The sequence below is a fragment of the Lissotriton vulgaris genome, chromosome 10, assembly GCF_964263255.1.
Source record: "Lissotriton vulgaris chromosome 10, aLisVul1.2, whole genome shotgun sequence".
Lineage (NCBI taxonomy): Eukaryota > Metazoa > Chordata > Amphibia > Caudata > Salamandridae > Lissotriton > Lissotriton vulgaris.
The window spans coordinates 480,318,555-480,331,106 of NC_141698.1; the positions used below are offsets into that span (position 1 = coordinate 480,318,555).

At 43.7% G+C, this 12,552-nt stretch overlaps 1 protein-coding gene across 1 annotated transcript in view; it reads left to right on the plus strand.

The window, feature by feature from the left end:
- LOC147685430 (SEC14-like protein 5) overlaps positions 1–12,552 on the plus strand; it is a 1,171,342-nt gene that overhangs the window by 151,871 nt on the left and 1,006,919 nt on the right. Inside the window, exon 2 of the mRNA XM_086941333.1 lies at positions 3,956–4,031. Coding sequence (XP_086797459.1) covers positions 3,969–4,031 — 63 coding nt within the window. The 5' untranslated portion in view covers positions 3,956–3,968. The remainder of the gene's footprint in view (positions 1–3,955; positions 4,032–12,552) is intronic.

Below are 12,552 nucleotides of genomic sequence, written 5' to 3' on the forward strand. Positions count from 1 at the left end.
ATCACCAAAGATCCTAACCTTTTGGCTCAGAACAATCTAGATCGCGTTTCACACGAAGCGAAAATATTAATGAAGTCTTGGTCATTTTTACCTCTCACCATCTATGGAAGGACTAGTTTAGTAAAAATGTCCATTCTCCCGAAATACACTTTTCTCTTCAATACAATTCCTTTAATATTTGACACGAACCAATTAAAAACATCCCAACAAAACATAAACTCATTTGTTTGGTGTTACAAATCATCCAGGCTGGCGTGGAAGAAACTGAGAAGGAGAAGGGAAAAAGGAGGCCTTGCTCTGCCAGACCTGGAATACTATGCGTGGGCCTTTCACCTGACCCACTCCAGGATGCTATTAAAGTCCCCATTAGACAACTCTAACGGTTACATGTTCAAAGCTATGCTATTGGGTTCAGACCTTCCATCGGACGGATTTCTATTTAAATTCGGGCATCAGAGGTTTTTTTAAAAAGTCAGACTGAAGACATTATACTGCCCCATAAAAGAATGGTCTCAAATTAAATCGAAGGCGGGGATCGCATATTTTTCTGATTATGCACCGATATGGGACTTTCCCGGGCTTTCATCAAATTCCACACAGACGATAAAAACAGTCCTACAAGAAGCAGGAATTACACAATGGGGAGAATTAGTAGAAGATGGCTCTCTTATTGATTGGGAAATATTCTCAGACAAGGCAACCTCACCATTATCTTGGTTTGTCTATAGTCAGCTTTCAAGCTGGCTTCGTTCTCAAACAACTAAAAAAAACAAATTCGGAAGAGACAGTTTATTAGAGAGGAATCTAATGGAAAAATCATACAAGGGAAAGGAGGTTGCTGCACATTATTGGAGCATCTTGGAAGAAAGAGAGGATGAGCTTAATCTTCCGACAAAGCTATGGGGTGGAGAGGGTGAACCCCAGGCAGAAGGGAAATGGATTGAGTCCTTTACGCTTCTTTATAAGATCATAAAACCAGCCTGGCTGAGGCGCAATCAATTGTTTACATTACATCGGGCGTACTATTCCCCCAAAAGGCTTTCTAAGTTTCAACCGGGGAAATGCTGCAGTAAATGTTCCCTGCCAGCGGCCTCAGATTTACATATGTTCTGGGAATGCCCGAATGTTACTAATTTCTGTCAGGAAGTAAAGACATTGCTTGATTCAATCCTTAAAATCTCTATCCCCCTCTCTTGGTCCTTGGTAATATTTGGACTGAGTGATAATATCAAAGGATTAGAAAGAGAGTTTCTATACTACGCCATATTATTAGCTAGAAGACAAATATGCAAAAACTGGGTTAACATCAACCCACCAACTCATGCAGAGTGGTTGTCTTCACTTTACATCACATCAAAAGCAGATTTGGCCAGAACATGTAGTCCCCGTACAGTGAGATTTTGGAATTTCTTAATTGAGTGGAGTCGGAAGAGTTAGGACCCCGGGGTTTTTTTTTTTTGGTTTTTTTTTTCTTTCCCCGGGTCCGATGATTAAGCCTCTGTCTCCATGTCCAACGGGAGGCGCCCCATGCCATAGCTAAATTGGACGATCAGCCCATATTGGGTGTGTATTGGAGCCAGATCGTGCGGGGCTCTATTTCTCAGCTTCGACACCAGACCGCCTTCCAGGGAAAATTGACGGTACCTTAAAAAGCCTACTGGGTCCCGCGGAGGAATGCCCTTGGATCGATTAGGTGGCAAATGAGGACAAATAAAAAAAATAAAAAATTAAAAAAAAGAACCAGTGGCGGCTTCTCCGCTAAGAGGGAGGAGCGTCGCCCCACTGCATTGAAGCAGGAAAAAATAAAATGATAATAGCGTAATGTTATTATCATTTTATTTTGTGCTCTTGCTGTGGCAGCTTTGCGTGATGGGGCGGGTCTGCAGAGCAGTGGAGGAGTGGTTCAACTCTCCTTAAGTGGGCAATGACAGTGGCTCGAGTCGGGGTACCACGCGGGTGGACGGCGTCCCCCCACTTATTTTACCGGGGGGGACACCGTCCCCCCTGCCAAAGAGCTGGACTTCACTCTTTGGCCTCTCTGGGACGAGATCGGAGCCACCTTTCGTGACGTCACTTCCTGTCGTGACGTCACTTCCGGTGACAGCGTCCCCACACTTCTATTTTTAGGACTTGTGCCCTGGCAATGACTGTTTGGTCGGCTGCGATACAAAAGATGAGAAACTAAATCTAAAGGTTTATTTGCAGAATTCGATCTTCCTGCCTGGTCGTTAGTATTTTTAATCAAATCTAGTCTACCCTACTCTAAACTAACTAGCGGGAAACCCCGATCAACTACAGAAAGCAAGAAACAGGTGTCAGTATGATGGAGTCTTTCGTAAAAGAACTCCAAGCCTAAAAGTATTGCATAAAGCAACACAGTGAGAGAAATTGCATAAAAACTCTGAACCTCATAAACACCTAAACTTCTCTGCCCTCAAACTAACAATACATCTATTATCACACAAAGTATTTAAGGTAACCAATATCATCATTTTCTCAGTTTCTCTCCATCGTCCTGGGTAGAATTTAGCAACGTTCAACTCTTCTCCCACACTCTTGATTAAGCACATTCGATTGTCCTTGAATGTCCCTTCTCTGCCATGAGAACTTGTCTCTCACCTCGTTAACACTTTCTTCTTCTTGCCAAGAAATTCCTCTTGTACCCTACTATCACTACGAACAAACAATGCCCTACTCTCGCTACAGAAGCCTTGTATCACACCTGCAAAGGAGAGAACATTTAAGCGGAACAATTCTCATGTGAAAGTTAAATGCTGAAATTCAGAAGCTTCAAGCCCTTGATCATGCCAGTTTAGCAAAGTAGTTAGTGTGCACATGACATTTGAATATAGGTGCACGCACATGTATAATTAGTACACATACTTGAATATTATGTGGAATAAAATCCTGAGTAAATATAACTGTATGTTACATTTTTAAAGCATGGATATAGGAATGAACAAGAACTACTTTTTCATAATAAATCTTAAACATTAGTGTGCACACATTACATGTTCATACTACTCTGCTATGGAACATCTCTGGAATACATTGAAACTCCATATTTTATGAATATTATTAAACTACAATGTATATCGAAAGTGCTAATTGCACATTGTCATTCAAAGCCTGTGATGTATACGTGTGAGTAAAAATGGAACTGCTCTAGCTGGGAGGGAGATACCTGCCAGCCCAGCCCAGCCCGTTGGTGGGAGGGGTCTGTACAGCCCTTGATGGCTTGGGACGCTGCATTTTCCAACACGGCTTCCTGCATCCTGCCCCACGGGAGTCCGCCGTGGCCTCTCAGTGAGCCCTATTGTGCGTCAGTCGTGCCGACTCCTCCTCCTGGTGCCCCCTAGGGGATTATTCAAGGAAGAGCCTCGCTGCTAATTAAAGATCTCACGCGGCTGTAGCTATCACGCACAGGTGCGCTCAAGGATACCCCCGCTTCAAAGAAGTACACAACAATAGTGATGTCTGCGCTATTCTGAAAGACTTGGAAAGTCGACAGTGCTTTGTGTGTAAGATAATGTACTTTTACTGCCCTGCGTTGTACTGTTGTCTACGCAGTGCTATTTTATCTTTAAGCCATCGTCGCTGTTTTGTCTTTGGCATATACTTCTGGTGGTTTAAAGTGTTGGGAAATGACCTGGGGCTTTTTAGTTGTACTGTTTTGAGAAACCCCGTCACTGACCCGGTGGGTTGGTAGTTGGTACCTCGACCCGTTTTCCAGCTTGTGTGACTAGCCGTCATGGAACTTGGGACTCGGCTCGGCGCAATAACAGAAAGCTTTAGCAGAGGCTGCAAGTCGCAAGTGTGAAGCTCACTCATTCTCACGCAGCACGCGCTCTATCAGGAAGGGCACCCTGTGGTGTGATTTAGAGGGCGGAGTTTGCGTAGCGCTGCAGCCCAGGTGGCGCGTTCTCTCACGTACCTTTCCTTTGCTTCTTCGCAGGTGCTGGCTGAACATGGTGCAAAAGTACCAGTCCCCGATGCGGGTGTACAAGCATCCCTTCGAGCTCGTCATGGCGGTGAGTGAAATCAACATTCGTTTCCATTCAGACTGCCCGGAACAGATAGAGCTGTGAGTGTGTGAGATAGAGGTGAAGAGGCCTCGTGGATTCTGTGGTGAACGATGTGCCGCCGGCGTGGACAATGTTCACCATGCCTGTGTCGAGTGAATTTGCCAGGGCTTTAAGTGGGATGAAAAAAGAATGGGGTCTGGAAAAGGGGTGTAGCCTATACAATTATGTGCGCGGCATGAACATGTTAACTACATTGGTGTGATTCCTATAGTGCTCCACCAGGCCAATATTATTGTCCCTCTCTGAACTTTCTATTAATGCATCCAGACATATAACACAAGTGACATACTCCTAAAACCAATAAGGAACTATTAGCTTCGTCTAGGGTTCTTAGCTGTGTTAGATAAATAGGTGACAACAATGATTCTGTTGTAAATACTGAACATGTTACAAATCTAAAATTGTGAGATTGTTGTTGTTTTAAACTTTATTTCGGTTTGTTATGAACCATAAAAGTACAAGACACACATTTTAAGCAATAAAATAATACACTGTTACATCCTAGTTTATGTACATAGTCTGCAAGTTTCCTTTAGGTGGTGGAGTCCCGTAAAATATCTAAAACAATAAGTTATGTATTAATCAGATTAAAAAGTTAAAATACAATAGAGACCCAGGGCCTCCTGATGTGTTGTCCAACAACAGTCCATAAGCTTGTGTTTCTTTATTGCTTCCGGAGCATTCTCCGTCTTGTCAGCCACATAGAAAAAAGAAACTTAGCTATGGCAGTAACTACTAGTGCATTAGTGTCAGATTTTTAAATTCTAAAAAACTCGAAATAATTCCTGACCCCTAAGTTCAAGCATAGTTGTAAAATCCATTTCTTTCTACTGCTATAATAGCCAGGACAAAACAAAATTACATGCACAAGGGTCTCATTAGGGTTTTTGCATCCTGGGCACGGGCGAGCTGGACCCTCTTTCCATTTATCTATATATGAGTGCAGGGGCAATGTGCCGTATCTAAACTGTAGATACAGCTTCTTGGCTAAAACCGGTTCAATCCTATCTAGTTCCTTCTCAAAGCTATAAACGTTCTTAAGATCTAAAAAACTATCAGTGAGACTGGAGGGCCTGGCTGAATGGAAAGCTTCCTGCAGATTATAGTGTTTTATAGTCGCAGCCAGGGTTTGTCTCGAGGTAGCTTGGCATGCCACCTCCGGATTGGACCACAAATTCTCCATACCAATCCTGGTAGCTTGCCTCCTTATGAATGATAGCCACTGTATCTTGCCTGAGCCCTGACAGGCCATCACGATCTTTAGTTCCTCCCTGTAGCTCTCAAGCTCTGGCACACTCCACAATCTGCGCCAATAGAGGAGTGGGCGAGAGGCAATTGCTTCTGCAATTGACCTCAGATTTAGATCCAGCCTTAATGGGATTAATGGTGTGCTTTTAGGTAGGGTGAGCAGGTGCCTAATAAAGTTATTCTCAGTGACACTGAGCTCGTTTACTGGTCGGTGCCCCCAAAGTTCCGCCCCATAAAGAGCGGAAGATCTAGCTTGAACTTTATATATTTCTAACGGTACACTCACTAGTTTATGCACACAGGTTTTCTGCACTCTTAAAATTCCCCCCGCGGACTGTAAGAGCCCTAGGTTGGCCTTAGACATTTGTGTGTCCCACCCCATTTTGTCATTTAGCGCCAAGCCTAAGTAGACAAAGTTGTTTACCCTTTCCAGGGAACGTCCATCCATTTTAGGGTGCGGACAGTTGATTGTGCTGGCGTTAAACACCATGTACTTGGTTTTATCTATGTTAATCACCAGATTCCTTCGTTTACAGAAATCAGTGAATTGGTCCAACACCCGCTGCATCCCCATTGGTGTTTTTGAGAGCAGCAAGGTGTCGTCCGCAAACATTAGTGCAGGGAATTTTGACATTAGTGCAGGGAATTTTGTGTTAGATAAATAGGTGACAACAATGATTCTGTTGTAAATACTGAACATGTTACAAATCTAAAATTGTGAGATTGTGCATTAAACATCACCGAGCCCTGTGGGAGGGGTAGGTGGTCTTCGGAGTGTATCAATCACTCCCGCTATGTTCACCGGATGTTTGAAATGTGTACTCATTTTCACTTCACATCACTTCCAGCTGCATATTTACACCTCATCTTTCTACATCACTCCCTTTTCACTTTCTCCTGCATACGCTTCTTCACAACTCCTTTACTTCACCAACCCGACACACACAACGACCTCTCACATGTAAGCACTGCATTTTTTAAACTTTCTTACCCCTTGGCAATATTTTGACAACTGTGTACTCCCTTCGCGTGCATTTGCACAGAAGCACTACTGGAGCTGGATCCACTGCTCTGTGCAGAGAGGGCAAGCATTGGATGGTCATATATTCTGGATCCACTGCTCTGTGCAGAGAGGGCAAGCATTGGATGGTCATATATTCTGGATCCACTGCTCTGTGCAGAGAGGGCAAGCATTGAATGGTCATGTACTCTGGATCCACTGCTCTGTGCAGAGAGGGAAAGCATTGGATGGTCATGTATTCTGGATCTACTGCTCCGTGCAGAGAGGGCAAGCATTGGATGGTCATGTATTCTGGATCCACTGCTCAGTGCGGAGAGGGCAAGCATTGGATGGTCATGTATTCTGGATCCACTGCTCTGTGCAGAGAGGGCAAGCATTGGATGGTCATGTATTCTGGATCCACTGCTCTGTGCAGAGAGGGCAAGCATTGGACGGTCATGTATTCTGGATCCACTGCTCCGTGCAGAGAGGGCAAGCATTGGATGGTCATGTATTCTGGATCCACTGCTCAGTGCGGAGAGGGCAAGCATTGGATGGTCATGTATTCTGGATCCCCTGCTCTGTGCAGATAGGGCAAGCATTGAATGGTCATATATTCTGGATCCACTGCTCTGTGCAGAGAGGGCAAGCATTGGATGGTCATGTATTCTGGATCCACTGCTCTGTGCAGAGAGGGCAAGCATTGGATGGTCATGTATTCTGGATCCACTGCTCTGTGCAGAGAGGGCAAGCATTGAATTGTCATGTATTCTGGATGCACTGCTCGGTGCAGAGAGGGCAAGCATTGGATGGTCATGTATTCTGGATCCACTGCTCCGTGCAGAGAGGGCAAGCATTGAATGGTCATGTATTCTGGATCCACTGCTCGGTGCCCCTCCATCCCCCCTCCATCTCCAAGGTAGACTCTCTTCCGGCCTTTAGGATACTTCTGAAAACTTGGCTATTTGCTTCCTAGTTGGATGTAGGCATTTCTATCTCCTCCCCGTCCGCTCAGCGCCTTGACATCCTCGAGTATAAGTGTGCTTTATAAATATTATCCTATCCTTTATAAATATTATCCTCCTGTCACTATCTGATCTGTGTTTGTCCATGCTTTGGGTTTTTTGTCAACCCATCTGAAGAGGGCCCAAATAAAGAAGGCTGAGGAACTACACTTCTATCGATGGAATTATCAAAAGGTTTTGCATAATCCAGAATGCAATAGCATGCAACTCTTCTCCTTCTTGACACATTTTCTTTACTTTGAAACTGAAGAATGTATTTTATCCATTACAAGAGAGAGAGAGATGAAACTCCTATACCAGACACACTGTTTTCTTGCCTCTCCCTTGAGGCAAAATCACTCACTTTTCTGGATATGTTATACTTAGTAGCAGGTGGTATGAAGGGGCTGCATTAGTATTTTAAGAATAAGCATATGATAATAGTGAGTCACAACCAAAGAGGACGCTGAATATTGAATTATATTCTTAAATTAGAAAAGACAAAATAAATAACATTTAGTTATACACGGACCTACATGTCACTTTACTTATTTTACAAGGCCAAACAGATAAAGCGAATGTTTCAACAAAAAAAGCATTTTGATGGCAAATGTGCTATGTATGGATAACAGCACCCTACCACTCAATGGGTTAGTCACTCTAAAATGCATGATTGAACCTCCAGTGCCCCACACTTTCCTGGTAAAACGGCCTATCTTCTTATGTGCACTTGCTTTATATGTCACTGCTGGATTTTGCACAAACCCAGGGGCATATTAGCAAGAAGCTGCGAAAAATATCGCAGAGCACGCTTAGCGCAAATATTTCCATTGCCAGGTATCGCTGGAATATATCACCACACTAACGCTGTATTAGCAACAATTAGCGCCATGGTGATATATATTCCAGGGGGAGGGAAGGGCCAACATCGCGAGAAAACCAGTGATATTGCATGGGGAAGGTGGAAAACCTTGCTGATACGACCCTGTGGTCGTATCAGCATAATCCACCGGCCTATGTTAGGTATTGCTAACTAGTGATATTAGCAGGTGTTAAAAAAACGGTAATGACCCCGGTTAGTGCGACTTTTTACGTCGCTAACCGGGGCCCGGGCCTCCTTGCTAATAGGCGATAGGGCTGTTAGCGGCTGTTTCTCAGGTCTTTTGGCCAGGAACGCCTACTTTGCATGTCATTAGCAATAAATATCACTGACATGCACAGCGGCACCCAAACCGGTCGCTTTCGTCAGAAAGCTATCGCTAACTGCTGTTAGTGACAGCTTGCTGATAGAGTGATCAAAATATAGCCGCTTTAGCGCCAAAAGTGCCGCTAAAGCGGCGATAAGGCCCTTGGTAATATGCCCCCCAGTTCTTTAGTTCTTTATCCAGCACCCCGCTCTAAAAATTGTTCCACAACCACTGTCATTGTCCCTAGTCCTTAGCTTCTTCTTCACAAGCATTACGTATAAGGTGGATCCCACCTAATGACAGGACAAAAGCCAGAAAGCAGGAGTAGATATGCCATAAGGTTGTGGTATAAGTCAAACCCTACCCACATTCCTTCCTTTTTTTCCCCCGTCTCATAACTGAACTAAGATGTAACAATAGGAGTTCCCACTGGGTTTGGACCCCGCTGACACAACCTTGGATCTCTCTGTGCTGGCCCTGGTGGGGGGTTTAGAGTTGTGCGATGTGGGGTCGACAACAGAGGGCGTGGATGTGTGAGCAGATCCTTGAGCCCATCTGCAAGCCAGTAAGTCTTTCTAAGGCTGGCAAAACAGGTTGCAAAAGCAGTAAGCCATTACCTGGGGGAGTTTGTGATTGTTCCATGATGGCAGTACTCTTCTTTGTTGTGCGTTTGATTTAAATACGACCAGGAATTGGCAACAAGGTTTCTGTGCATGTGCAACGATCCAGTGTCCATATTGGGAGCATAGGAAACGTTACTATTTATTCGCGCATGTGTTGCTTTCAATTTCAAAGCGTGCAGAAGGATTCAGTGCCTTCTCTCTGAACACGTGTGATGTTTGAAGTGACTTATACATGTGTGAAGTTTTATTTTCAGGGTGGGTGCTTTTTTTAAAAATAAATTTAAAGAGTTTGCTGACAGTAGGTTGATTTGGAGTGAGGTGGTTGTTTTGATCTGCAATAGGTGCAAACACTATAAAAAGGCATGCCATATGCAGGAATCTTCCTATTATTCTACTCGCGTTCAAGTTCAATTTCTCCTTCTTTGGTGATCTATTCAAAGAACCTCCCATTTTCGCTCACACCCGTTCCAAAAACATCAAAGAAATCTTATCAAGCACAACAAATGAACCAGTCAAACATACGGGCACACGCCCCTGTCACCACTGCAGCAATTGCAATAATATCATCAGAGGGAACAGCCTCAATCATCCCATGAGAGGGTTCCAAATTAAATTGAACGTAGACGCTACTTGTGATTCTTCGAACTTGATCTACTTACTTAAATGCCCTTGTGGCATGATATATGTCGGAAAAACTACCAGAAAAATAAAGATCAGAATGAACGAACATAAATCAAATATTCCCATCAAGAATACGAAATCCAGTGTGGCCACCCATTTTAATGAGGCCAACCATAATGTGTCCCAAATCAGATTTCTTGTTTTGGAAACTGTGCCAAATATCGAAGGAAGAGACTTGAACAAAATCCTCTTACAAAGAGAAACAGCATGGATTTGTAGACTACAATCCTTGAAACCCCATGGTCTTAACGACCGGATTGAACTGAGCTGCTATCTGTAGTACCCTTCGAGTACATTGTTGATACACTGTTACCTAATCTTGCTTGTTTTCTTATTTACGTTTTGTGAATGGTTCTTTTATTTATATGTCACACATACCCTTTTCCAAGATGGCCGCACCTTTTCAACTCCTCTTTTAGTCCGTTATCGCTGTTGATCGCATTTCAAAACTCCGCGTTTACTACACGAAGTACCTGACACTCCGCTGCAGACTCCACTGAGACGCCACTGAACTTCACCCGCCCTAGTAAGTCTGACCTCGCAGTCTGCCGATACAGAGGAGACCCGCTTTACCTTATGTAATTATTAATTTGTCTATTTCGTTTTTTGTCTCCTCAGACACCATGAGGACATCAACCTAAAACTATTACGTAAGTCTCGTCATGAACGAGCAGCTTGTTTATATTTTCACCTTTACTGCACACTCGGGAACTAGTCCCCTACCGACACTGTAATGAATATCAATCATCCCGCATGTACCGTGACTTTGACTTAATGTTTCTGGTAAATTGCTTGCACGAGCAGCCGCCTTATTCACACTCCACCCCGAATTTCACCCTTTCATTATGATCCCGTTCACAAACTTGTCACTCCACCTATGCACTGTTGCATAACCCGCTGGCGTAACACGCAATTCCCAAATGGTTATATTTTGTTTTCTTCAATTGTGATGCAATGTATATGTTTTCATATGTTATCATTTACAATGGAAATTGATTAGGGCTATATCCTGTTTCTTCGCAGCGCTCCTTGAGGAAGGGCCGTTGTGGCTCGAAATGCATCGGAGCATTTTTTTGAAAAACTGCATTTAAGTTGAATACATGAAATACGATACATGAATCTATAAGGAAATGAATTTATGAAATAAAAGTTGGAAATTGAACTTTCACGAATCTATTGGAGTCATTTGCTCTACAACAATGAACCTCATAAGTGTGCCCATGTGCAGGGATGCGCCTACACCTCAGTAGTGCACTCAACCAATTTACATTTTCTGACGCAGTTGGACAGTTGCGTCACCTGCTGGAGCACCTTAAACTTGTTTAACACCTTTAATCTTCAAACAAAACAAACCACACAACCAGCTGTGCGCTGTGCCAATTCTCTTGTTTCACAGCCTGCCAATAGCACCAGGACTCCTCCGTAGAGGTAGACGTGCTGTTTAGGAATGGTTATTACATTACATTATGTAGAGTGTTGGTATGTGTTATGGAGTAGATTTATGTGGAGTGTTCTTTTGTGTTATGAAGTAGAGCATAAATATATTGCGTGGTATAGAATTGTGTGATGTGGCATTGTGTTTTTTTTTTAACAAAGAGGGGGACGTAGGGGGACAGTGTTTAGAGGGGTCCAGTGTTCGTGTCTCCCTACACGCCTGAGTGAGTGGGGGTAGGTTACGAATGGCGCCGACACCTCGTCGCTAGGGGTACGATCTCCAGCGCACGCCCCACCTGAACCAGCCGCGCAGATCGATACAGGTTTGGCAATGGTCTGACGGTGTGGCAGTACTTCTGGCTAGCTCCAGTCATAGACCAACCAGGTTGTATATACCATACTCCTGAGCTCACCTTAGGGCACCCAATAAGTTTATGAGCACTTTCTGGTCCTGAAGAATTGCCTTTAGGGCATGAAACATGTTGACCATGTCTGAGGGTTGAAATGAGGCCATACTAATGGTTATTTTGGGCCTCTATACCCCTCTTTGCACTTTTTAACAAAGTGGCTAGCCACACGAATAAAGGTCTCTTAGTGGACTATCCAACTTTTTTTAAACTCACATTTTGCTCACTACTTCACTTTTTTATGTACCTCATACGCCAGAAAATCACGTCAAGGAACAAAAGATCTCCGTTAAAGAGTAACACGTGTTGTTACCCGTCAAGCATTGCAGCGCCGGCTTGACGTAGGAGCAGGAAGCCGATGATGCAAACAACATCACAAAGGGCTGAATGAGACATGTCATCCAGCCCATTAGTTGTATGAGGTTTCTTAGTTCCGACAAGGGACCTGTTGGCTTCCCATACCCCCTTTCCCTCCACTACCCCCTCTGAGAGAGACTCTTTTACAGGCTTCAGTCTAGGGGAACTTTGTACAACTTCTCTTGCTACATGTGGCATTGTGTGGTATGGTGTGGAATTATGTGGAGTGTAAATATGAGGGAGATTGCGAGGTTGAATTCTGTTGAGTGCAATTATGTTTTTTGGAGCTGAGTGGAAGTGTGTCGTGTAAATGTGGTGTGAAGTATAATTATGTAGGTTGGAGTGTAATTATGTGTAGTGGAATTATTTGTAGCTGAATTGTGTTGTGTGAAAGTTAATGGAATTAAGTGGCATGGAATGGTATTATTTGAAGTTTATTTATGTGGCATGGAGTGAAGTGGAAATTTGTGGAGTTGAATTTGGTGGATTGGCATTATGCGTTATATAGTGGAACAATGTGGAGTTG